This window comes from Nerophis lumbriciformis, linkage group LG13 (genome assembly GCF_033978685.3).
Source record: "Nerophis lumbriciformis linkage group LG13, RoL_Nlum_v2.1, whole genome shotgun sequence".
NCBI classification, from domain to species: Eukaryota; Metazoa; Chordata; class Actinopteri; order Syngnathiformes; family Syngnathidae; genus Nerophis; species Nerophis lumbriciformis.
This window is the reverse complement of record NC_084560.2, coordinates 40,738,166-40,765,420: the sequence shown is the minus strand read 5'-3', so window position 1 is coordinate 40,765,420 and position 27,255 is coordinate 40,738,166. Positions and strand designations below refer to the sequence as shown.

Here is a 27,255-nt window from a genome sequence, read left to right as displayed (position 1 = left end):
TTAGTACGGTTTTCATCAACCTATTCCGGGTTACGGTTGCAGTGATAAAAAATACGGTTTTTCATTCATTAAATTTTTTTTTTTTTTTTTAATGCGCGAGGCTATTTATAGCACCGCTGCCAAGCACGAGGCACCTGTTGCCATTGTTTCCAAACGAGCGAACGATCATGGAATCAGCCGGAGAAAAATCGCAAACGAGTCTTAAACCGAAAAGAAAACTGCAGTCATTCCGTGAAGAATATTCAAAAGCCTATCCGGGAATAATTATCCGTTCCAAAAAGGGTGAAAACTACGCGAATTGCACCTTGTGCAGACAAGATTTTTCGATCGGACACGGAGGAATTAGCGATGTAAAAGACCACGTTGGGACAAAAGAACACAAGTCTAATGCCGTTGCTAGCGATACAAGTGGAAAACTTTCAATGTTTTTCGGATTTTAGCCACAAAAAGGTAATGACACCAATGTTATCTATTGGAATTGTTTAGTACTGTTATACTGTTAAAAGTGTTTATACTATTTATGCTTTCAAGTCCAAGTTGAAGAAATCTTGTTAAATGTTGACAGCATAACTACCAAAATACAGAAGTATGTCCTTAATATTTTTGCAGTGCTATTTCTGTTGAAAAGTTCAAATGATTACATTAGAGATGTGATGTGCCACTTTTCAAGTGTCTGATGGCTTAAATTAATTTTCATTAATTTTTCATATTTTGAATTCTTTTGAAAGGCTTACAAAAAAACTACATTTGAATTGTAATTCCATGCTATTGACAGGACTATTAATTTTAATGAAGTTAGCTTACCATGTTTACAGTATGATAATTGTGATAGAAATGTGAATTTTAGGCACAGAATATTTTTTTACAATTGAACAAGGCAGTAGATTATACAAGCTTGGACAGAAAGTTAATAATGACACCAATTTTTTTTAATGGAATTGTTTAGTACTGTTTTACCATTTGTTTACTGTAAAAAGTGTTTATACTGTTTATACTTTCAATTAACAAATTGAAGTTTTGTGAAAGGTTGACAGGATAACTGGCATTAACTGTCAAAATAATTTCAAACTATTGAAGTTAGCTTACAGAATAAACATGTCAATCAACCCATATGAGTTTTACTGTAATATTTTTGTTTTGAAAAGTCACTGTGACTGATAGAAAAGTGATGGTTTTAGCAACATTTTAACCTGTCTGAATGCTAATAATCATTTTGCGTCGGGGGGCGAAGCCTGAACCCCCCACCAGGACTTTGTCCTGGACCTACCGGGGCCTGCGGCCTCTGGACCCTGGCTACTAGGTTTTTCTGATTTCAAAAGTTGGCAGGTATGGACTAGTTCGTTGACTGCAGGTGCTGCAGCGTCCTTCCATTTATAGGTAGTACTTTTGTTTTTGAAACCGGAGTGCTGCTCAATCTTTTAGCGGTCCATAGCGTTCCTAATCGTTAATCGCTCCAAGCAGTGTGTGTAAGTTTTACAGTATAACTTAAACTATTTAGACTTAGACATACTTTATTGATCCACAAGGGAAATTGTTCCACACAGTAGCTCAGTTACAAATGATGGAAAGGCACAAAAATAGGGCAAAAACTAAAGGTATAAAGTAGACTAAAAATTTACCATAGTAGCAATATAACATATTGTAATATTTACATATTATATATACAGTAGGTCAGCACAACACGAAGGTCCTGGGTTCGATCCTGGGCTCGGGATCTTTCTGTGTGGACTTTGCATGTTCTCCCCGTGACTGCGTGGGTTCCCTCCGGGTACTCCGGCTTCCTCCCACCTCCAAAGACATGCACCTGGGGATAAGTTGATTGGCAACACTAAATTGGCCCTAGTGTGTGAATGTGAGTGTGAATGTTGTCTGTCTATCTGTGTTGGCCCTGCGATGAGGTAGCGACTTGTCCAGGGTGTACACCGCCTTCCGCCCGATTATAGCTGAGATAGGCTCCAGCGCCCCCCGCGACCCCAAAGGGAATAAGCGGTAGAAAATGGATGGATGGACAATGATTTGCAAATCCTTTTCAACCCATATTCAATTGAATGCACTACAAAGACAAGATATTTGATGTTCAAACTCATAAACTTTATTTTATTGTTTTTGCACATAATAATTAACTTAGAATTTCATGGCTGCAACACGTGCCAAAGTAGTTGGGAAAGGGCATGTTCACCACTGTGTTACATCACCTTTTCTTTTAACAACACTCAATAAACGATTGGGAACTGAGTAAACTAATTGTTGAAGCTTTGAAAGTGGAATTCTTTCCCATTCTTGTTTAATGTAGAGCTTCAGTCGTTCAACAGTCCGGGGTCTCCGCTGTCGTATTTTACGCTTCATAATGCGCCACACATTTTCAATGGGAGACAGGTCTGGACTGCAGGTGGGCCAGGAAAGTACCCGCACTCTTTTTTTTACGAAACCACGCTGTTGTAACACGTGCTGAATGTGGCTTGGTATTGTCCTGCTGAAATAAGCAGGGACGTCCATGAAAAAGACGGCGCTTAGATGGCAGCATATGTTGTTCCAATGTACCTTTCAGCATTAATGGTGCCTTCACAGATGTGTAAGTTACCCATGCTTTGGGCACTAATGCACCCCCATACCATCACACATGCTGGATTTTGAACTTTGCGTCGATAACAGTCTGGATGGTTCGCTTCCCCTTTGGTCCGGATGACACAATGTCGAATATTTCCAAAAACAATTTGAAATGTGGACTCGTCAGACCACAGAACACTTTTCCACTTTGCATGAGTCCATCTTAGATGATCTCGGGCCCAGAGAAGCCGGCGGCGTTTCTGGATGTTGTTGATAAATGGCTTTGGCTTTGCATAGTAGAGCTTTAACTTGCACTTACAGATGTAGCGAGCAACTGTATTTAGTGACAGTGGGTTTCTGAAGTGTTCCTGAGCTCATGTGGTGATATCCTTTAGAGATTGATGTCGGTTTTTGATACAGTGCCGTCTGAGGGATGGAAGGTCACGGTCATTCAATGTTGGTTTCCGGCCATGCCACTTACGTGCAGTGATTTCTCCAGATTCTCTGAACCTTTTGATGATATTATGGAGCGTAGATGTTGAAATCCCTAAATTTCTTGCAATTGCACTTTGAGAAACGTTGTTCTTAAACTGTTTGACTATTCGCTCCCGCAGTTGTGGACAAAGGGGTGTACCTCGCCCCATCCTTTCTTGTGAAAGACTGAGCATTTTTTGGGAAGCTGTTTTTATACCCAATCATGGCACCCACCTGTTCCCAATTAGCCTGCACACCCGTGGGATGTTCCAAATAAGTGTTTGATGAGCATTCCTCAACTTTATCAGTATTTATTGCCACCTTTCCCAACTCCTTTGTCACGTGTTGCTGGCTTGTCTGTCTGTACATGTAAAAGTATGTCTGTCTGTAACTTTCCCTTGACTTTCTTTATACTCACCACTAGTTGGCGCCTTGCGGTCACTCACACTCGTGTTGCCGTTGAAGCCAAGAACACTCACTCGATTGCCAGTTAGTTGTCTGTTTGGTCCAACTTGCCGGGGAAGTTTTTTGAAGTTGATTTTGGGTAAGCACACCCTTTATGTCAACATAGCTTGGTTCCAAGTTCCACATTTACACCGGCAAGTCACGCCAACCTCGCTCTCTCGGCTTCTGTCTGCTTCAACGTTTCGGTCACTGTTGGTGCTCGCTTCTATAACCAGCTGTTCATCCTCCGTTTATTCAGCGTCACAGAAATAAGGTTGTGAATCCTCATTTGTCCAAACAATAGTCGTCTTTGTTGCTTGTTACCAAGTCTGCCATGACTACAACACACTCGCGTTTGTTTCCGGAAGTAGGAACACGCATTTGTTGGTGGAAGGCGGAAGTGTGTTGCTACGGAAACGGAAATAAATGCGCTGGGAAAAGAAGTTCAGGTAATGCATAAAATGACCAAAATACAGAATATATTGAACATATTGTTATAAATATGTCAGTTACTACATTATATATTAGACTTGCAGTGTGCATATAAAACATTGATGGAGGGTTTTAAAGTTGTTTTAGAGCACATTTAAAGGGGAACATTATCACCAGACCTATGTAAGCGTCAATATATACCTTGATGTTGCAGAAAAAAGACCATATATTTTTTTAACCGATTTCCGAACTCTAAATGGGTGAATTTTGGCGAATTAAACGCCTTTCTAATATTCGCTCTCGGAGCGATGACGTCACAACGTGACGTCACATCGGGAAGCAATCCACCATTTTCTCAAACACCGTGTCAAATCAGCTGTTATTTTCCGTTTTTTCGACTGTTTTCCGTACCTTGGAGACATCATGTCTCGTCGGTGTGTTGACGGAGGGTGTAACAACACGAACAGGTACGGATTCAAGTTGCACCAGTGGCCCAAAGATGCGAAAGTGGCAAGAAATTGGACGTTTGTTCCGCACACTTTACCGACGAAAGCTATGCTACGACAGAGATGGCAAGAATGTGTGGATATCCTGCGACACTCAAAGCAGATGCATTTCCAACGATAAAGTCAAAGAAATCTGCCGCCAGACCCCCATTGAATCTGCCGGAGTGTGTGAGCAATTCAGGGACAAAGGCCCTCGGTAGCACGGCAAGCAATGGCGGCAGTTTGTTCCCGCAGACGAGCGAGCTAAACCCCCTGGATGTCTTGGCTCACACCGTCCCTTATGCCATCGAAGATGATCAAGAGAAGAATATCGACCCTAGCTTCCCTGGCCTGCTGACATGAGGGTATGTCTACAGAATATATTAATTGATGAAAGTTGGGCTGTCTGCACTCTCAAAGTGCATGTTGTTGCCAAATGTATTTAATATGCTGTAAACCTAGTTCATAGTTGTTAGTTTACTTTAATGCCAAACAAACACATACCAATCGTTGGTTAGAAGGCGATCGCCGAATTCGTCCTCGCTTTCTCCCGTGTCGCTGGCTGTCGTGTCGTTTTCGTCGGTTTCGCTTGCATACGGTTCAAACCGATATGGCTCAATAGCTTCAGTTTCTTCTTCAATTTCGTTTTCGCTACCTGCCTCCACACTACAACCATCCGTTTCAATACATGCGTAATCTGTTGAATCGCTTAAGCCGCTGAAATCCGAGTCTGAATCCGAGCTAATGTCGCTATAGCTTGCTGTTCTTTCCGCCATGTTTGTTTGTGTTGGCATCACTATGTGACGTCACAGGAAAATGGACGGGTGTATATAATGATGGTTAAAATCAGGCACTTTGAAGCTTTTTTTAGGGATATTGTGTGATGGGTAAAATTTTGAAAAAAACTTCGAAAAATAAAATAAGCCACTGGGAACTGATTTTTAATGGTTTTAACCCTTCTGAAATTGTGATAATGTTCCCCCTTTAAAGGCTACAACGGTGTCTCCCATTAGCCACATTTTGCACATATTTTTATATAATCTTTAGAATCCTATACAAAAAGATGTGTGTTCTTGTCTCTCACAATGATTGTGAACGAATTCCCAAAAAAGTGCAGTTCCCCTTTAAAGACCGGCTCTACCCTCTCTCTCTCTGGCCAGGAGAGCAAGGATGAAGTGTGTCACGTTGTCAAAAAGACCGTCACGCCTGCGTGTGCGCGCGCTAGAGATGCGCGGTTTGCGGGCACAACCGCGGAGTCCGCGGATCGGGCGGATGAAATTTAAAAAAATTAGATTTTATCCGCGGGTCGGGTCGGGCGGTTGAAATAAAAAAAAATTAGATTTTAAATAGATTCAGGCGGGTGGCAGTTAAACCAATTCGGAAATATATATACATAGTTAAATGTTGTTACCCACATACGAAAAACGAGCAGGCACCTGCAGCATATTCCACAACAGAAGAAGAAAAAAAAAAGAGATGGACACTTTTACGGAGCGGAGAAGGGACGCCTCGCCGGGGTCCGGGACCGAGGCCCCTTCCCCCGAGAGGGCCCCACCGGGAGCCGTAGCTGAGGCGATCCGCGAGAAGGGCCCGACGCACGTCCAGGGTCACCACCGCGCCCACCGCACCGACACCCCGCCTCGTCCGCCTTCGCCGCGGCCGGCGTCACGCGCAGCAGGGAAGCAGCTTACCTGCCCGCCACCCCCGTGGCCGGGGGCTCGTAACAGGGGTCACTCCGCGCGCAGTGCGCTCACGAAAGGGGTGGGGCTCACCCTGGTTGATATAGACAGCAGGACGGTGGCCATGGAAGTCGGAACCCGCTAAGGAGTGTGTAACAACCCACCTGCCGAATCAACTAACCCTGAAAATGGATGGCGCTGGAGCGTCGGGCCCATACCCGGCCGTCGCCGGCAGTGAGATGCGCTTGGAGGTGCGCTCAGCGCGGCTCCCATATGATTGCGCACTGGTGTGCGTCTGGGTCGTGACAGCGTGGCACGCGAATGTCTGTGCTGCATTGGATCAGTCTCCTTTCTTTAACAGGCAAAAGCTTTATAACCTCACTAATGCCTTGCATCGTCTATATTAGATATATAACAACGGGCGGGTGCGGGCGGGTGCGGTTCTGATCAAATGTTACATTGGGTGGATGGCGGATGGTTGACGACTTTCTGATGCGGTTGCGGATGAAATAATTGCCTATCCGCGCATCTCTAGCGCGCGCATAAACTTTCCCTCTGTTCCCTTCCGTATGTCCGGGACAATATAACTTTCTTGTGTAGTGCATGTGGGTACACACACAGACTACACACACACACACACACACACACACACACACACACACACACACACACACACACACACACACACACACACACACACACACACACACACACACACACACACACACACACACACACACACCAGGCAGTAAGCGGTCATGTGGAGTGCCAAAACACGTGGCACTTCTCGATACGCCTTGTATAGAGGGTCATGTGATACATGGACTGGACCAAGTAGTCCTATTTTGGTCTGTCCAATATTTGAAGAGCCATGTGCTAACTAACAAGACAACAAAGATGACTATTGCATTCAGACATGTTTATGTATACTAAGGCTGGGCCGATAAAACAATATCAATGTGTATCGTGATTAGGGATGATGGTCGAAACCGGTTCTCCCGATTGTTCGATAAGAAAAGAACCGATTCCATTTGAATCCCTTTTTGTGAACCGGTTCCCGTTATCGAAGCCACTATACCGTATTTTCGCGACAGTAGGGCGCACCGTTTTAAAAGGCGCTGTGTCAGTTACGGGTACTATTTCTGTATTTAATGCATAAATAAGGCGCAGCATATTTTTTCCTCCATATAAACAGCGTGCCGGCCCAGTCATATAACATCTATGACTTTTGGAACTCAACTTATCTGGATTCAGTAAGAGATTCGATAAGGAATCGGTTCGATAAGAGGATTCGATAATGGGCTCGAACTCGATAATTTTTTAACATACATCATCCCTAATTGTAATAGACACTTAATCGATATCAGTATAAAATGCGTTAGATAAAACGTTCGGAATATATATATATATATATATATATATATATATATATATCAGTGCGGTGAGGTTGATGGCTGGTGAGGCACTGACTTCATCACAGTCAGATTTACAAACATATGAACCCTAAAGAGTATCTTATTCACCATTTGATTGGCAGCAGTTAACAGGTTATGTTTAAAAGCTCATACCAGCATTCTTCCCTGCTTGGCACTCACCATCAAGGGTTGGAATTGGGGGTTAAATCACCAAAAATTATTCCCGGACTTCAGAACAGACTCAACACACTTGACGTCAGGTGCGCAACACCACGTAAATCTTTGGCCAACCAAAAAGTAACCACAGTACGCTATAGCCAACATTCACCAGGAGATGGCATCAGACAAACATAGATCACTCTATTACATTCCTCCCCTTTTAGAAATGTAGAAGTAAGTTACTCAAAAGAAATAAACAACCCAACCAAAAAATGCAGCAGCATGTGCCAGAAAAAAGAGACGATATTTTGCAGCAGATAATATGGATGAACTCTAATATTGTAATAGATGGAAAGCCTTTCTTTTGGAAAAATATGTTTGAAAGAGGAATCATTTTTGTCAATGATATTATAAATGAGAATGGTAAGATTATGAAGTATGAAGAATTTATAACTATGTATGGTGATGCTTGCTCAAGCTTTTCATTTAATCAACTAACTGGAGTCATTGGGAAAAGATGGAAACAAATAATTAATTATGGAACTACTAAATTATTAGTTTGTAAACCTCTAATAAGAAATTCGAGTTGGCAAAAAGGAACTAAAATAAATAGAAAAATATATAAGTTTTATTTAATAAAGAAATCTTTGAAGGCTGCCCCATACAACACATTTGGAAAATGGGAGGACTTTTTTGACTGCCCGTTGCCGTGGGATGCAATATTCAAACTAATCTATAAAACTACTATTGATGTGCAAAATCGTTATTTTCAAATTAAAATTATTTATAACTTCTTACCCACGGGGAAAATGTTAAAATTATGGAATATGACAGAGTCAGATGACTGCCGATTTTGTTGTCAGGAGTCTGAATCCACCCTGCATTTGTTTTGGTATTGTCATATTGTGTCTTCTTTTTGGGTGGAAGTTGAAAAAATGTGTTTAAGGATTGGTTTGTTTATGAAGTTTGATGTGGTTTCTGTTATTTTGGGAGAGTTCATTGACAATCATGATTTAATCAATTTAATTATAGTACTCGGTAAAAGGTTTATTTTTAAGGCCAAAAACAGATATTCACTTAGTATTACTTTCTTTAAAACATTTATTCAGTATTTTTTAACTTTAGAAAGTTACATGGTTGAAAACGATAATGATGCCAAAAAACATAAAAAAAGATGGGAAGTCCTCAAAGGCTTATGTTGAAAGTGTAATTATTTATAGATTATATGCTATCTGTTGTTGTATTCCCTAACTTTTAGTGACCTGAACATAAGCTGGACTGTATATACTTTTTTTGTTTTTGTTTTTAAAATGTAATTTAGTTTATAGATTATATGCAATCTGTTGTGTTCCAAAATTTTCAGTTTTTTTTTTTTGTTTGTTTGTTTTTTTTCTCAGTGTACATGAATGAAGGTGTGTGTTGCTGGACCCGACTTGGACATTATCTGGACTGGACCTGGTTTAAAAAAAACAAAAAAAAAACCTTTAAACAAAGCTAATTTCATTTACAACCAGGTCTGGTGAAGATAAGGTCCTTTCTTTCCTTTTTTATTTATTTATTTTATTTTTATTTTTTTATAGATAGGATAAATAAATATTTTCTTGGATAAAAAGGAAAGTAAACAATATAAAAATAATTACATAAGGGAGAAAAGAGAAAGAAAAAATAGTAATTAAATGAAAATGTTAGTGGACCAGCAGCACAAACAATCAAGTGTGCTTCAGGGACTGTGTTGTGTCCCTTGCAGAAGTGTTGTCCATGTTGTGGGAACCAGAGTATTGTTGGCAGAAAGAAACAACCCCTTTTGTGTGAGTGGGTGTGTGTGAGTGTGAATAGGTGAGGGAGGGTTTTTTTTTCTGGGTTGATGCACTAGTTGAAAGTGTATCGTGTGTTTTTTTCTATGTTGATTTAAATAAAAAAAAAAAAATAAAAAAAAAAAATAAAAAAATAAAAAATAAAAATGCAGCAGCTCAATAAGAAGCCAAAAAGTGCAAAAACAATAATGTTCGTGTTGGATGAGTTGTGAATGAATGAAATATGAAATCCGTGCTGCAGTCTGCAGGTGTACCTAATGTTGTGGCCCTGCAGTCATTCACAACTCCTCCAACACGAACATTATTGTTTTTGCACTTTTTGGCATCTTATTAAATAACTTTTTTAAATAGATTCAATCTTGCACGTGGAAAGTTTAAGTGTGGGCTATAGTTGATATAACACTCCCGTCAGGGGGTGCATTCTACGGCGGGAGTACATTCTCTACCACCAGGAGGCGGGATTACTGCGAGCTTCAGCCAGTGCGTCTTCGCAGCAGTTTTATGATTGCTCAGTACAAGAAATACGTTACACACATACAGTTGTTGACAAAATACACTGTACATTATATACCTCAGCTAACTAAACTATGGAAATGTATAATATAATTAATTTAGCAATACGGTCTCACTGCACAGCAGGCCAGCAGTTCGCCGAGTCCGCAATCCATGTTGAGGCACTGAGTGACGTGCCTCAACTGGCTGCTGTTCACCGCACCGTCTCTTCTCAGTATTTGAACGGCAAATGTGAAAATTCAGCGATTTTGAATAAAAATAATCTAAAACTGGTTAAGTTAAATGGAAAATAACTTTATAGTATAATCACTGGATACATATAACAATTTAATTTTTTTTTCTTTTTACATTTTTATTCTTTCCATGATGGCAGGTGAGCCCCCGCCTCACCTGCCATATATACATATATATATATATATATATATATATATATATATATATACATATACAGTCGTGGTCAAAAGTTTACATACACTTGTAAAGAACATAATGTCATGGCTGTCTTGAGTTTCCAATAATTTCTACAACTCTTATTTTTTTGTGATAGAGTGATTGGAGCACATACTTGTTGGTCACAAAAAACATTCCTGAAGTTTGGTTCTTTTATGAATTTATTATGGGTCTACTGAAAATGTGAAGTCCAATGCTGGGTCAAAAGTATACATACAGCAATGTTAATATTTGCTTACATGTCCCTTGGCAAGTTTCACTGCAATAAGGCGCTTTTGGTCGCCATCCACAAGCTTCTGCTTGAATTTTTGACCACTCATCTTGACAAAAGTGGTGCTGTTCAGCTAAATGTGTTGGTTTTCTGACATGGACTTGTTTCTTCAGCATTGTCCACACGTTTATTAAGTCAGGACTTTGGGAGTGCCATTCTAAAACCTTCATTCTAGCCTGATTCAGCCATTCCTTTAACACTGTGTTTGGGGTCATTGTCCTGTTGGAACACCCAACTGCGCCCAAAACCCAAGAGCCCAGAGCATAATACTACCACCATGCTTGACGGTAGGTCTGGTGTTCCTGGGATTAAAGGCCTCACCTTTTCTCCTCCAAACATATTGCTGGGTATAGTGGCCAAACAGCTCCATTTTTGTTTCATCTGACATCACATGGACAAAGCGTGGGATGCAGTGGTGTAAAGCGCGTCGCCACTGGACTCTAGAGCCTCTGGAGTGATGAATCACGCTTTTCCATCTGGCAATTTGATGGACGAGTCTGGGTTTGGAGGTTGCCAGAAAGAACGGTACATTTCGGACTGCATTGTGCCGAGTGAGAAATTTGGTGGAGGAGGAATTATGGTGTGGGGTTGTTTTTCAGTAGTTGGGCTTGGCCCCTTAGTTCCAGTGAAATGAACTTTGAATGCTCCAGGATACCAAAACATTTTCCACAATTCCATGCTCCCAATCTTGTGGGAACAGTTGGAGCGGGCCTCTTCCTCTTCCAACATGACTGTGCACAAAGCAAGGTCCACAAAGACATGGATGACAAAGTCTGGTGTGGATTAACTTGACTGGCCTGCACAGAGTCCTGACCTGAACCCGATAATACACCTTTGGGATGAATTAGAACGGAGACTGAGAGCCAGGCCTTCTCCACCAACATCAGTGTGTGACTTCACCAATGCGCTTTTGGAAGAATGGTGGAAAATTCCTATAAACACACTCCGCAACCTTGTGGACAGCCTTCCCAGAAGAGTTGAAGCTGTAATTGCTGCAAAAGGTGGACCAACATCATATTGATCCCTATGGGTTAGGAATGGGATGGCACTTCAACTTCATATGTGAGTCAAGGCAGGTGGCCAAATACGTTTGGCAATATGGTGTATATACTTGCAGTGTGTATATAAAACGTTTCTGGAGGGTTTTGAAGTGTCTTAGAAGGCTACAACGATGACTCCCATTAGCCGCAGCTTCCAAATGTTTTTATCATCTTTAAAATAAAAAAAACCTGTGTTCTTGTCTCTCATAATGATTGTGAACGATAGGCAAAATTCCCCCCAAAAAGTGCAGTTCTCCTTTAAGTTCAGTCTCATAAAAAATATAAATAATTATCGATATCGATCAATTATAAAAAAACTTATTTTGTGATAGTTTTCAATATATCGTATACTAAAACTGCTCATTACGCTGTTACAAAAATAACAATAACTCTATTCAACTTTTGTCCATTTAAAAGTGATCTTCCCTCACTAACAGCCTCATCACTATATTCATCGGTGTTAAGAAGCAGATTTGCCATCTAAAAAGTACCGTATTTTCCGCACCATAAGGCGCCCTGGGTTATAAGCCGCGCCTTCAATGAACGGCATATTTCAAAACTTTGTCCACCTATAAGCCGCCCCGTGTCATAAGCCGCATCTAACTGCGCTAAAGGGAATGTCAAAAAAACAGTCAGATAGGTCAGTCAAACTTCAATAATATATTAAAAACCAGCGTGATGTGGGCGCGCATGGAGTCGTATATCAACATGGACGGAGCTGCGTGAAAAAAGCCACCCGGCCTCTTCGCGTAAACTTCCCTTAACCACTCGCTCATCTTTTCTTCATCCATCCATCCCTTCGAGTTAGCTTTTATGATGACGCCGGCTGGAAAGGTCTCTTTTGGCAAGGTCTTCCTTTTGAATATCACCATGGGTGGAAGTTTCTGGCCATTAGCATGGCAAGCTAGAACCACAGTGAAGGACGACTTCTCATTCCCTGTGGTGCGAATATTCACCGTACGTGCTCCCGTTGTATCCACAGTGCGGTTCACAGGAATATCAAAAGTCAGTGGAACCTCGTCCATGTTGATAATGTTCTCTGGCCGGATCTTTTTTTCAGCTATCTTGTTTTTACAATATGCACGGAAAGTAGCCAGCTTTTCTTGAAAGTCTTTAGGCAGTTGCTGTGAAATAGTAGTCCGTGTGCGGATGGAGAGATTGCGTCTTTTCATGAACCGGAAACCTGTCGCTTAGTAGGAGCCATTTTGTGGTCTTTACAGATGTAAACACACAAAGGAAATGAAACGTAATATCCGCGCGCTTCTTCTTCTTCTACGGGGGCGGGTGGTTGCTTACAGTAGAAGAAGAAGCGCTTCCTCTTCTATGGGGGCGGGTGCTTACCTTGGCGGTTGCTTGCCGTAGAAGAAGAAGCGCTTCCTGTTCTACGGGGAAAAAAGATGGCGGCTGTTTACCGTAGTTGCGAGACCTAAACTTTATGAAAATGAATCTTAATATTAATCCATATATAAAGCGCACCGGGTTATAAGCCGCACTGTCAGCTTTTGAGCAAATTTGTGTTTTTTAGGTGCGGCTAATAGTGTGGAAAATACGGTAGTGCCAAATCCATTTGTGGCGGTCCAAATGTATTCCTGGCGGGCCACCACAAATAAATGAATGTATGAGAATGCTGCACGTGTTACCAATGTTATATTGTATTTAAAATCTTGTTTTAAGCCAACTTTGACCATTGTACCTTGGAATCATCATTAGCTCCACTCAACTATGATTGTTATTGTTTGTACCTCACAGGCTGTTAGCTGCTTTAACGCTCTCGTCCTGAAAGCAGAAGGAAAAGTAGATGCTGATATTTTCTGTCAGCTGGGCCACTTCAACCTCCTGTTGGAGGACTATCCAAAAGGTTAGTTTTGCTCATATTCCACAATGTGTTTTTTTTACCGAAACCTGCGGTATTATCTGTAGAATTCAACATCTGTTCTTTCTTTTCTCATACCTCTTTATTCTTAGCATTATCGGCATACCAGAGGTACTTCAGTTTACAGTCGGACTACTGGAAGGTGATTATTTTCCCCCAAGTCCAAAACAGCAATGGATGTGTGTGGTGTAGCATTTTTGCCAAATTGTAACAATTGCGGTATTTTGTTTGCTTTTTTTCCACCGCAGAATGCTGCCTTTTTATACGGGCTGGGCTTGGTCTACTTCCATTACAATGCATTTCAGTGGTGAGTGTTTTTGTTTTGATTATTTCTGTTGGATACAATTGCATCTCCATCCAGTGATTCTCAAACTGTAGTACGTGTACGACTAGTGGTGCGCCGTCTCCATCTAGTGCAGAGCTGGGCAAATATTTTGACTCGGAGGCCACATTGAGTGAAAAAAATGTGTCTGGGGGGCCAATGGGTTGTACTTGTATAGAGCTTTTCTACCCTTTTAAGGAACTCAAAGCGCTTTGACACTATTTCCACATTCACCTATTCACACACACACACATTCACACACTGATGGCGGTATGTGTATGTGTATAAATAATATATACCGTATTTTTCGGACTATAAGTCGCAGTTTTTTTTCATAGTTTGGCCGGGGGTGCGACTTATACTCAGGAGCGACTTATGTGTGAAATGATTAACACATTAGCGTAAAATATCAAATAATATTATTTATCTCATTCACGTAAGAGACTAGACGTATAAGATTTCATGGGATTTAGCGATTAGGAGTGACAGATTGTTTGGTAAACGTATAGCATATTCTATATGTTATAGTTATTTGAATGACTCTTACCATAATATGTTACGTTAACATACCAGGCACCCAGTGACGTGCAGTCACTAGAGGCAGGTGAGGCGGGGCCTCACCTGCCATCATGGAAAGAAAAAAAATTTAAAAAGAAAAAAAAAATAATTAAATTGTCATATGTATCCAGTGATTATACTATAAAGTTATTTTCCATTTAACTTCACCAGTTTTAGATTATTTTTATTCAAAATCGCTGAATTTTCACATTTGCCGTTCAAATACTGAGAAGAGACGGTGCGGTGATCAGCAGCCAGTTGAGGCACGTCACTCAGTGCCTCAACATGGATTGCGCAATGACTCGGCTAACTGCTGGCCTGCTGTGCAGTGAGACTGTATTGCTATATGAATTATATTATACATTTCCATAGTTTAGTTAGCTGAGGTATATAATGTACAGTGTATTTTGTCAACAACTGTATGTGTGTAAAGTATTTCTTGTGCTGAGCGATCATAAAACGGCTGCAAAAGACGCACTGGCTGAGGCTCGCCTCCTGCACACCCGCCGTAGAATTGTTACATCAACTAAAGCCCACACTTAAACTTTCCACGTGCAAGATTGAATCTATTTAAAAAAATTATTTCATAAGAAGCCAAAAAGTGCAAAAACAATAATGTTGGTGTTGGAGGAGTTGTGAATGACTGCAGGGACACAACATTAGATACACCTGCAGACTGCAGGTGTACCTAATTCACAACTCCTCCAACACGAACATTGTTTTTGCACTTTTTGGCTTCTTATTAAATAACTTTTGTAACCTATTTTCATGGGCTTTCCTCTTTGTGATGTTAAGTTCCTGTTATGCGCTGTTATACAGTATATGCCTTGAGCTCTTATTTTGAAGGCGCTAAGAGCGGAAGTGATGTCACGTTGCGGAGGTTTTTGAAAGAATGTAAATAAAGTGGTCCTCGTGTAAACTGGAGCCTCCGTGTTTGTTATTTTGTAGTTTCATACAGTATAGGCGACATTTATAAACCTTCGGTTACACTTTTTTAAATAGATTCAATCTTGCACGTGGAAAGTTTAAGTGAGGGCTTTAGTTGCGGCGCATGGACTTAATTTCTAAGTAAAGGTAAGACCATAATAACGTTTTTTTTATTAAATGTGCTTTTTTGTGTGCTACAGTTTGTATGTGTAAAGTTAAAGTTAAGTTAAAGTAGCAATGATTGTCACACACACACTAGGTGTAATGAAATTTGTCCTCTGCATTTGACCCATCCCCTTGACCACCCCCTGGGAGATGAGGGGAGCAGTGGGCAGCAGCGGCGCCGCGCCCAGGAATAATTTTTGGTGATTTAACCCCCAATTCCAACCCTTGATGCTGAGTGCCAAGCAGGGAAGAATGCTGGTATGAGCTTTTAAACATAACCCGTTAACTGCTGCCAATCAAATGGTGAATAAGATACTCTTTAGGGTTCATATGTTTGTAAATCTGACTGTGATGAAGTCAGTGCCTCACCAGTCATCAACCTCACCGCACGTCACTGCAGGCACCTTCTCAGTTGGTTATTTATGCCTCATATAACGTACACTTATTCAGCCTGTTGTTCACTATTCTTTATTTATTTTAAATTGCCTTTCAAATGTCTATTCTTGGTGTTGGCTTTTATCAAACAAATTTCCCCCAAAAATGCGACTTATACTCCAGTGCGACTTATTTAAGTTTTTTTTCCTTCTTTATTATGCATTTTCGGCCGGTGCGACTTATACTCCGGAGCGACTTATACTCCGAAAAATACGGTACACATTTAACTGTAAAAATCTGCTGCACAGTTAGTGTGTTTGGGTCCCTTTTTTTCCAAGAACACTTATACCAAAAGTCACAATGTCTGATAGAATTCTAAAAACGTTATGACAGACCACCTCAAAAAATGGAATGGAATTTTACAGTTTTGTTCTGAATGGGATACCCAAATTGTACATCAAAATAAAGAAAGTGGGATTTACAATATTAGTATGAATAAAACACTGAGTATTAACAACATATGAACGTCGCTCCTCTTTTACTTCTCAGACCAGCTCCTCCATAGACATCTTTTACAATCAAGCAAAACGCAACAAAAATGTAACAAACAGCAAAATATGAATGCTAAGGGTAATTAACACCTACAATATGATATATGATCACTTTTATGCAGAAATTTGTTGTAAAAATTTGCTTCCGCATCTCTTCTTGACACATGCGTGTCGGGCTGGCTGCTCTGAAAACAAACCCCGCCCACTCTGCTTTGTTCCTCGTATGAGCTGCTGTGACGTGGATTACCATAATAACTTTAACGTACCGTATTTTTCGGTACGTGGCAGTTTTTTTCATAGTTTGGCCGGGGGTGCGACTTATACTCAGGAGCGACTTATGTGTGAAATTATTAACACATTATAATATTATTTATCTCATTCACGTAAGAGACTAGACCAGGGGTCGGCAACCCGCGGCTCCGGAGCCGCATGCGGCTCTTTGATCACTCTGATGCGGCTCAGCAGCTTATTTGCTGAACCCCCCGATTTTCCCGTGAGACTTCCGGATTTCAGTGCCTCTCGCAGAAAACTCCCGGGATTAATATTCACAGATTTTCACCCTGCCGCTATAATAAGGGCGTGCCATGATGGTACAACATTTGGGCTCTCTACAATCTGTATTAACAGCGTGCCAGCTCAACACTTGTTATACAATATACATCTTCTGCTTGCACACGTACGTGACAGCAAGGCATACTTTGTCAACAGCCACACAGGTTACACTGACGGTGACCATATAAAACAACTTTAACACTCTTACTAATAATGCGCCACACTTTGAACCAAAACCAAACAAGAATGACAAACACATTTCGGGAGAACATCTGCACCTTAACACAACATAAACACAACACAACAAACACCCAGAATCCCATGCAGCCCTGACTCTTCCGGGCTACATTATACACCCCTGCTACCACCAAACTCCCCCCCTGTGCGTCGGTTGAGGTGGGCGGGGTTTGGTAGCGGGGGTGTATAATGTATCCCGGAAGAGTTAGGGCTGCATGGGATTCTGGGTATTTGTCCTGTTGTGTTTATGTTGTGTTACTGTGCAGATGTTCTCCCGAAATGTGTTTGTCATTCTTGTTTGGTGTGGGTTCACAGTGTGGCGCATTATTAGTAAGAGTGTTATAGTTTTTTTCGTCTCCCATTGTTTTCTATAATTTGCGAAACTAGTCAAAATGGCTCTTTGACTGGTAAAGGTTGCCGACCCCTGGACTAGACGTATAAGATTTCATGGGATTTAGCGATTAGGAGTGACAGATTGTTCGGTAAACGTATAGCATGTTCTATATGTTATAGTTATTGGAATGACTCTTACCATAATATGGTACGTTAACATACCAGTTGGTTATTTATGCCTCATATAACGAACACTTATTCAGCCTGTTGTTCACTATTCTTTATTTATTTTAAATTGCCTTTCAAATGTCTATTCTTGCTGTTGGCTTTTATCAAATAAATGTCCTCCAAAAATGCGACTTATACTCCAGTGCGACGTATATATGTTTTTTTCCTTCTTTATTATGCATTTTGGGCCGGTGCGATTTATACTCCGGAGCGATTCATAATCCTAAAAATATGGTAATAAATTAAAATGCATAAAAAAAGCAAAAAAAAAAAGGGTGCTTGTCTCAAGGATTGTGAATAATATACACAATTAAAAAAAAAAAAGTGCAGATCCACTTTAATATTTTAAGTTTATTGCATTACTTGTGTTTTTGCTGCTGTTTTTGCTACTCATACAATACAGCCAACGGAATGTGTGCTGTTGTTTGCACTTCACTGTTCAGTTTACAAGCAACGTGTTTATTTTTGTAAAATATTTGCATGTTCCATTTGTATCTTACGTTTTTCACAGTAAACGTTAAAACGCGGCAAGAGAACAGCGTAGCCTTGCTCCCTCTTTTAGCTGCAGTCTGTCTCACACTCGGTGACATCTTCCGCCTGCGATCTCCTTGCCAGCGTGGGAGGAGAGGGCGATAGCGGAGAGCACGTAGCGATGGAGGAGTGGGAGGGGCCGTGCGGAAAGGAGTCGGAGGGAATTGGGAGCACTGAGTTCAAAGTGTGTGTGTGTGTGTGCGTGGGTGTGTGTGCGTGTGTGTGTGTGTGCATCATGCTGAAGAAAGGGGCTTCAAACTGTCATGCAGATGTCGTCGACAGTGAGATTTGTGGAGACTGTATGTTTTATCACTGTAGTTGGCTGGCTTGGCCTGTGCAAGTTTATAATGCCAACTATTTTAATTGGGTCCTTCGTGTCAACAATGCAAGTTTGCGCTCTGATGCTTCAACATTGAACTGAACAAATGCCACATTATACAATAGAAAAGTTGACATAAAAGCCAATAATTTTTTTGTACACATTCTTTTGGATGCTCAATGACTCACAGATGTTTTACTTGATTGCGGCCATGTTTTCAACCAATCTTACTCAAATTTCACATACGTTGGTATTCCGTCGTGTGACTTCTTCCCGAAAGTGAAAACCAGCGGTGGTCAACCAAGCCAAGACGGTTGATGTGCAGCAAGCAGCGCGCAAACTCTCTGTGTACGCAAGGGGCCTCGATCTTCCTGCAATAAGCAGATAAAAGCAAACATTTAAACTAAATTTATGCAATGGGATTTGTCGAGTGATTTTAAAGGGGAACATTATCACCAGACCTATGTAAGCGTCAATATATACCTTGATGTTGCAGAAAAAAGACCATATATTTTTTTAACCGATTTCCGAACTCTAAATGGGTGAATTTTGGCGAATTAAACGCCTTTCTAATATTCGCTCTCGGAGCCACGTTGTGACGTCACATCGGGAAGCAATCCGCCATTTTCTCAAACACCGAGTCAAATCAGCTCTGTTATTTTCCGTTTTTTTCGACTGTTTTCCGTACCTTGGAGACATCATGCCTCGTCGGTGTGTTGTCGGAGGGTGTAACAACACGAACAGGGACGGATTCAAGTTGCACCAGTGGCCCAAAGATGCGAAAGTGGCAAGAAATTGGACGTTTGTTCCGCACACTTTACCGACGAAAGCTATGCTACGACAGAGATGGCAAGAATGTGTGGATATCCTGCGACACTCAAAGCAGATGCATTTCCAACGATAAAGTCAAAGAAATCTGCCGCCAGACCCCCATTGAATCTGCCGGAGTGTGTGAGCAATTCAGGGACAAAGGACCTCGGTAGCACGGCAAGCAATGGCGGCAGTTTGTTCCCGTAGACGAGCGAGCTCAACCCCCTATCGACCCTAGCTTCCCTGGCCTGCTGACATCAACTCCAAAACTGGACAGATCAGCTTTCAGGAAAAGAGCGCGGATGAGGGTATGTCTACAGAATATATTAATTGATGAAAATTGGGCTGTCTGCACTCTCAAAGTGCATGTTGTTGCCAAATGTATTTGATATGCTGTAAACCTAGTTCATAGTTGTTAGTTTCCTTTAATGCCAAACAAACACATACCAATCGTTGGTTAGAAGGCGATCGCCGAATTCGTCCTCGCTTTCTCCCGTGTCGCTGGCTGTCGTGTCGTTTTCGTCGGTTTCGCTTGCATACGGTTCAAACCGATATGGCTCAATAGCTTCAGTTTTCTTCTTCAATTTCGTTTTCGCTACCTGCCTCCACACTACAACCATCCGTTTCAATACATGCGTAATCTGTTGAATCGCTTAAGCCGCTGAAATCCGAGTCTGAATCCGAGCTAATGTCGCTATAGCTTGCTATTCTTTCCGCCATGTTTGTTTGTGTTTGCTTCACTATGTGACGTCACAGGAAAATGGACGGGTGTATATAACGATGGTTAAAATCAGGCACTTTGAAGCTTTTTTTAGGGATATTGCGTGATGGGTAAAATTTTGAAAAAAACTTCGAAAAATAAAATAAGCCACTGGGAACTGATTTTTAATGGTTTTAACCCTTCTGAAATTGTGATAATGTTCCCCTTTAAGGATTATCTGTCGGTGGAGTTCCCAGACATATGGAACTATTTTGTGCTTAAGACGTCATTCTACACAATAAAACAGATCAAAACTTAGAAAAGCATGGTGGTCTACAACTTTGTGTGTGGCTGGGTCAAGGAAATTCAAGACTCTCCCAGATAAATATGTATCATTTTTGCTCGGGTAAGGTTCAGTTTATTTGGAACATGCATACGATACATTGTAATGCATCACCTATTTCCAGTCGTTTTATTACAGCACGTCCGAAAAGGAGTAGGAAGAAGCTGCACTTATTTATTCCTACCCCTTTTCACACCATAGCAATTTTACCCCATATCCTTGTTCTCTGTAACAGAACAGTGAATACATAATAAATAAATATACCATAGTAAGTAAACAAATATTAAATACATAAATAATCTTTAGCTAAAAATAAAAGGGGGTTCAAGATGTTCATCATAATTATTGTTCTGTGTACTTTGTGAACACTTGTAGTTTGAGTAGTCTCTTAAACTGAATCATATTGGTGCTTTGTTTGATTTATTTGCTTAATCCATTCCATAATTTAATTTCACATACAAATATGCTAAAGGTTTTAAATGTTGTACGTGCATACAAATGTTTTAAATTCGATTTTCCTCCAAGGTTATATTTGTCCTCTTTTGTTGAGAAGAATTGTTGTACAATCTTGGGTAGCAGGTTACAGTTTGCTTTGTGCATAATTTTAGCTGTTTGCAAATGCACCAGATCGTTGAATTTCAATATTTGTGATTCAATAAATAAAGTGTTTGTATGTTCTCTATGTCCAACATTATGTATTATTCTAATTGATCTTTTTTGTAACACCGTTAGTGAATGAAGGGCATATTTGTAGTTATTTCCTATTTTTCTACACAATAACTCAGATATGGTAACACTAGTGAGCAGTAAAGACTATGAGGTGATATTAGGTCTAGAACATGTTTTGCTTTATTCATTATTGACGTGTTTCTTGCTACTTTATGTTGTATATTTTTTACATGAGTTTTCCAGTTCATTTTATCATCTATTATTGCACCCAAAAATGTGTTTTCTTTTACCCTTTCAATATCTACTCTGTCAATTTGTATTTGACTTTCTCTTGTACTGTTAACAAATAACATTAGTTTTACTGAGATTCAACGATAGTCTGTTTTTGTCAAACCATCTTTTTAATTTGTTAATTTCTTCTGTTATTATTTGTATTAGCTTCTCTGTGTTCTCTCCTGAACAAAACACAGTTGTGTCATCTGCAAATAATACTAACTTTAAGTCCTTTGTAACTTTACAAATGTCATTTATATAGAGATTGAACAATTTGGGTCTAAGTATTGATCCCTGAGGTACGCCACAAAATATTTTCAGTTTTAGAAGTGTGTTCGCCTATCTTCACGTATTGCTTCCTGTTGGTTAAGTAGCTTCTAACACAGGTTGCATTTCATGATTTAACTCATACTTGCCAACCCTCCCGGATTTTCCGGGAGACTCCCGAAATTCAGCGCCTCTCCCGAAAACCTCCCGGGACAAATTTTCTCCCGAAAATCTCCCGAAATTCAGGCGGACCTGAGTGACGTGTCGACAGCCTGTTTTCACGTCCGCTTCCCCACAATATAACAGTGTGCCTGCCCAATCACGTTGTAACTGTAGAATGATCGAGGGCGAGTTCTTGGTTTCTTATGTGGGTTTATTGTTAGGCAGTTTCATTAACGTCCTCCCAGCGCGGTAACAACACACAACAACAGCAGTCACGTTTTCGTCTACCATAAAGCAGTTTGTCTGCCGTAAACAGCAATGTTGTGACACTCTTAAACAAGACAATACTGCCATCTACTGTACATGCAAATGTGACAATAACATCTACGGCTTTTAGAGAGTGCAGTGCACAACTGCGCACACAACAAGGAGACGTAACAGAATGCATCATCAGAGAGGGTGTTCAGCATGGTTAGAAAAATAGTGACAGAGAATAGAACAAGGATGGACAATTCAACCCTTAACTCAACAATGAGTAGATGAGTGTTATGTGTGTGTGTATATGTGTAAATAAATGAACACTGAAATTCAAGTATTTCTCTTATTTATATATATATATATATATATATATATATATATATATATATATATATATATATATATATATATATATATATAAAGAGAAATATACATATATATATATATATATATATATATATAGCTAGAATTCACTGAATGTCAAGTATTTCTTATATATATATATATATATATATATATATATATATATATATATATATATATATATATATATATATATATATATATATAAAATACTTGACTTGGTGAATTCTAGCTGTAAATATACTCCTCCCCTCTTAACCACGCCCCTAACCAAGCCCCCAAGCACGCCCCACCCCCACCTCCCGAAATCGGAGGTCTCAAGGTTGGCAAGTATGATTTAACTTTGTGTCTTGCAAGGATGCGTCCATGTTACCAAACTATGACAACTAGCATCTCCATTGAACAAACTCACAAGTCCTGATCCATCACCATATTTGATTTGGGTCCTGTTGTCTTATGTGCTCTGACACATTTGTGAGGCCTTTCCTGACAAAGTACCGTATTTTCCGGACCATAGGGCGCACTGGACTATAAGGCGCATTGCCGATGAACGGGACTAGTCAGGTCTATTTTCATACAAAAGGCGCACCGGATTATAAGGCGCATTAAAGGAGTCATATTATTGTTGTTTTTTTTCTAAATGGAAAATACTTCCTTGTGTTCTACATAACATGTAATGGTTGTTCTTTGGTCAAAATGTTGCATAGATGATGTTTTACACATCATCTTCAAGTCGCTTTCTGACAGTCACTTCAGGATGCGCCGTTTTGTGGGCGGTCTTATTTACGTGGCTCACCTTCGGCAGAGTCTTTTCTCCGTCATCTTTGTTGTAGCGGTGTAGCGTGCAAGGACGGGAGTGGAAGAAGTGTCAAAAGATGGAGCTAACTGTTTTAATGACATTCAGACTTTACTTCAATCAATAACGGAGCAGCATCTCCTCATCCGGAAACAACAACAACAATACCGTAATTTCCGGACTATCGTTCTGGTCCGTGCGGCTTATACGACGGTGCGGCTTCCGGTCACCAGGTGCGCGCACTACCGAGGATGCGCGAGACCGAGGCAGACATCTGGCGCCAGGTAAGAGAGAGAGCAAAACAAAGAGTAGGAGAGCGTCAGCGACAGTTTGCGCGGAGGAAGTGTTCATGCAAACACCCTCAATATGGAAAACAAACGGAGAAGTGCATATGATGCTGCTTTTAAGTTAAAGGCAATCGATCTGGCTGTCAAAGAAGGAAATAGAGCTGCTGCACGTACCCTTGACATCAATGAATCAATGGTGAGACGTTGGAGACGGCAACATGAAGAACTGATTCAATGCAAAAAGACAAAAAAATCATTCAGAGGTAACAAAAGCAGATGGCCGGAACTTGAAAACTTTCTTAAGGACTGGTTGAACACACAGAGAGCAGACGGTTGGGGTGTTTCCACCGTGCAGATCCGACTGAAAGCCCAAACAACCGCCAAAGAAATGAATATTGAAGATTTTAGAGGTGGACCATCATGGTGTCTCAGATTTATGAGACGAAAAGGACTGTCCATTAGGGCACGGACGACTCTGAGTCAGCAACTCCCTCCCGACCACAAGGAGAAAATAACAAACTTCCGCGAATTCACACAAAGAAAGATAGATGAATATTCCATCGGACCGGACGAGATAATAAACATGGATGAAGTGCCTCTTCCCGGTAAGGTCTATTCAGGTGTACTGGAGAGGAGGCTACGCCGGATAGTCGAACCTCGGATTCAGGAGGAACAGTGTGGTTTTCGTCCTGGTCGTGGAACTGTGGACCAGCTCTATACTCTCGGCAGGGTCCTTGAGGGTGCATGGGAGTTTGCCCAACCAGTCTACATGTGTTTTGTGGACTTGGAGAAGGCATTCGACCGTGTCCCTCGGGAAGTCCTGTGGGGACTGCTCAGAGAGTATGGGGTATCAGACTGTCTGATTATGGCGGTCCGCTCCCTGTATGATCAGTGTCAGAGCTTGGTCCGCATTGCCGGCAGTAAGTCGGACACGTTTCCAGTGAGGGTTGGACTCCGCCAAGGCTGCCCTTTGTCACCGATTCTGTTCATAACTTTTATGGACAAAATTTCTAGGCCCAGTCAAGGCGTTGAGGGGATCCGGTTTGGTGGCTGCAGGATTAGGTCTCTGCTTTTTGCAGATGATGTGGTCCTGATGGCTTTATCTGGCCAGGATCTTCAGCTCTCACTGGATCGGTTCGCAGCCGAGTGTGAAGCGACTGGGATGAGAATCAGCACCTCCAAGTCCGAGTCCATGGTTCTCGCCCGGAAAAGGGTGGAGTGCCATCTCCGGGTTGGGGAGGAGATCTTGCCCCAAGTGGAGGAGTTAAAGTACCTCGGAGTCTTGTTCACGAGTGAGGGAAGAGTGGATCGTGAGATCGACAGGCGGATCGGTGCGGCGTCTTCAGTAATGCGGACGCTGTATCGATCCGTTGTGGTGAAGAAGGAGCTGAGCCGGAAGGCAAGGCTCTCAATTTACCGGTCGATCTACGTTCCCATCCTCACCTATGGTCATGAGCTTTAGGTTATGACCGAAAGGACAAGATCACGGGTACAAGCGGCCGAAATGAGTTTCCTCCGCCGGGTGGCGGGGCTCTCCCTTAGAGATAGGGTGAGAATCTCTGCCATCCGGGGGGAGCTCAAAGTAAAGCCGCTGCTCCTCCACATGGAGAGGAGCCAGATGAGGTGGTTCGGGCATCTGGTCAGGATGCCACCCGAACGCCTCCCTTGTGTTCTGGGCTGCACAGCATCCGGACTAAAGCTTCCACCGATGGTGATTTTTAAACGGATTACTATGCCAAATGAAAAATTCCCGAAAGACATCTCCGTAAAAGTCAACCAGAAAGGGTGGATGATGGAAAGCGTTATGAAGGAATGGCTGAATGAGTGCTATGGCAAGCGACCTGGGGGATTTTTTTCGCAAAAAAAAAGCACTGCTCGTTTTGGACAGCATGAGGGCCCATATAACAGATTCTGTGAGCACAAACTCTATTCCAGCTGTGATTCCTGGGGACACAACGAAGCATTTGCAGCCACTGGACATCAGTGTGAATCGTGCTTTTAAAGTGGCACTACGAGTTCAGGTGAGAAATCATTCATCAAAACTGGTCGCATGCGAAAAGCAACTTTTGCTCAAGTCTGCCAGTGGATCCTGACGGCATGGAAAAGTGTGAAAACATCCACGATCATCAACGAAAAGCTGGACTGCTGCGTCGTGATGATGAAGAGGATGGCGTAACGGCTGACGAAGCCGGAGCCGTTGATTCCACTGACGAAGAGGAAGGTTTTGAGAGCGAGAACAAAGGAGAGAGAGTGGCTGACGACGCCATTTTGGACCTGTTCTTCTCCGACACCGACGAAGAGGATTTCGGTGGTTTTAGTACGCAGGAGGAAGACGATGACACAATGATTAAAGACTGACTGGCCGCGGGACTGCACTTTTACTGCCGTGTTACAGGCGAGTACTTTGTATTACTTTGCACTGTTGTATTATTTGTACTCTGCACGAATGCTGTTCGCCATGTCAAAGATGTGAAAGTTTGATTGAATGATTGAAAGATGTATTGTTAATAAATGGGACGCTTTGCGTTCCCAAACAGTCATCTCTGTCCCGACAATCCCCTCCGTGGTAGCAGGAACTCCTATATACTACGGTAATTACACATCAAAACGCCTGCGGCTTATAGTCGGGTGCGGCTTATATATGGAGCAATCTGTAATTTCCACTAAATTTAGCTGGTGCAGCTTATAGTCAGGTGCGGCTTATAGTCCGGAAATTACGGTATGTGTCCCGTGAAAAACCGTCCGACCGGAACTCTCTAATAGTTCCTTGGGTGAATAATGTAAACTCACTACACCGGTATGTTTTAGTGCTTTCATGGTGAGTTTACTGACAGATATAAGTAAGAACTTTACACTACTTTATATTAGAAGTGGCAACAGCGAAGGATGAATGTCCAATAACAAGAAGATAGAGAAAAAGAAGCTTATCGACTACGTTGTCGTCACGGACTACAAAGGTGGATGCGCGCAAATTTTCAGGACTTATGCAGATCCCAAATACAGATCAGCAGGTATCAGAAGGTAAGAAAAGTTGCTTTTGCATAATATTGCGAAACAAAACGCCAGATAATGTCTTACCTTATACACCAGGGGTCGGCAACCCAAAATGTTGAAAGAGCCTTATTGGACCAAAAATACAAAAACAAATCTGTCTGGAGCTGCAAAACATTAAAAGCCATATTACATACAGATAGTGTGTCATGAGATATAAATTGAATTAATATGACTTAAAGGAAACTAAATGACCTCAAATATAGCTACAAATGAGGCATAAGTATGCAATATGTACATATAGCTAGCCTAAATAGCATGTTAGCATCGATTAGCTCGCAGTCATGCAGTGACCAAATATGTCTGATTAGCACTCCACACAAGTCAATAACATCAACAAAACTCACCTTTGTGGATTCATGCACAACGTTAAAAGTTTAGTGGACAACATGAGACAGAAAAAGAAGTGGCATAAAACACGTCCTAGAAAGTCGCAGAAAGATATACATGTAAACAAACTAAGGTGAGTTTAAGGACTGCAAAAATTAGTAGGACAAAACGGCGCTCGCCAAATACTCGAATCAGTGAAGCATGTTTAATATAAACAGTGTGCTTTATAACAATTAGGGAGGTTTGTGTCAT

The 27,255-nt window shown here is 41.3% G+C and overlaps 1 protein-coding gene across 4 annotated transcripts in view; it reads left to right on the top strand.

The window, feature by feature from the left end:
- kdm6a (lysine (K)-specific demethylase 6A) overlaps nt 1-27,255 on the top strand; it is a 172,547-nt gene that overhangs the window by 32,653 nt on the left and 112,639 nt on the right. For 3 of the 4 annotated variants that reach the window (XM_061970772.2, XM_061970770.2, XM_061970771.2), the window contains exons 3-5: nt 13,473-13,581; nt 13,689-13,738; nt 13,845-13,903. The exons of the other annotated variant lie outside the window; for it this stretch is intronic. In XM_061970772.2, the coding sequence (XP_061826756.2) occupies nt 13,473-13,581; nt 13,689-13,738; nt 13,845-13,903 (218 nt within the window). The remainder of the gene's footprint in view (nt 1-13,472; nt 13,582-13,688; nt 13,739-13,844; nt 13,904-27,255) is intronic. 4 annotated transcript variants of the gene reach the window in all.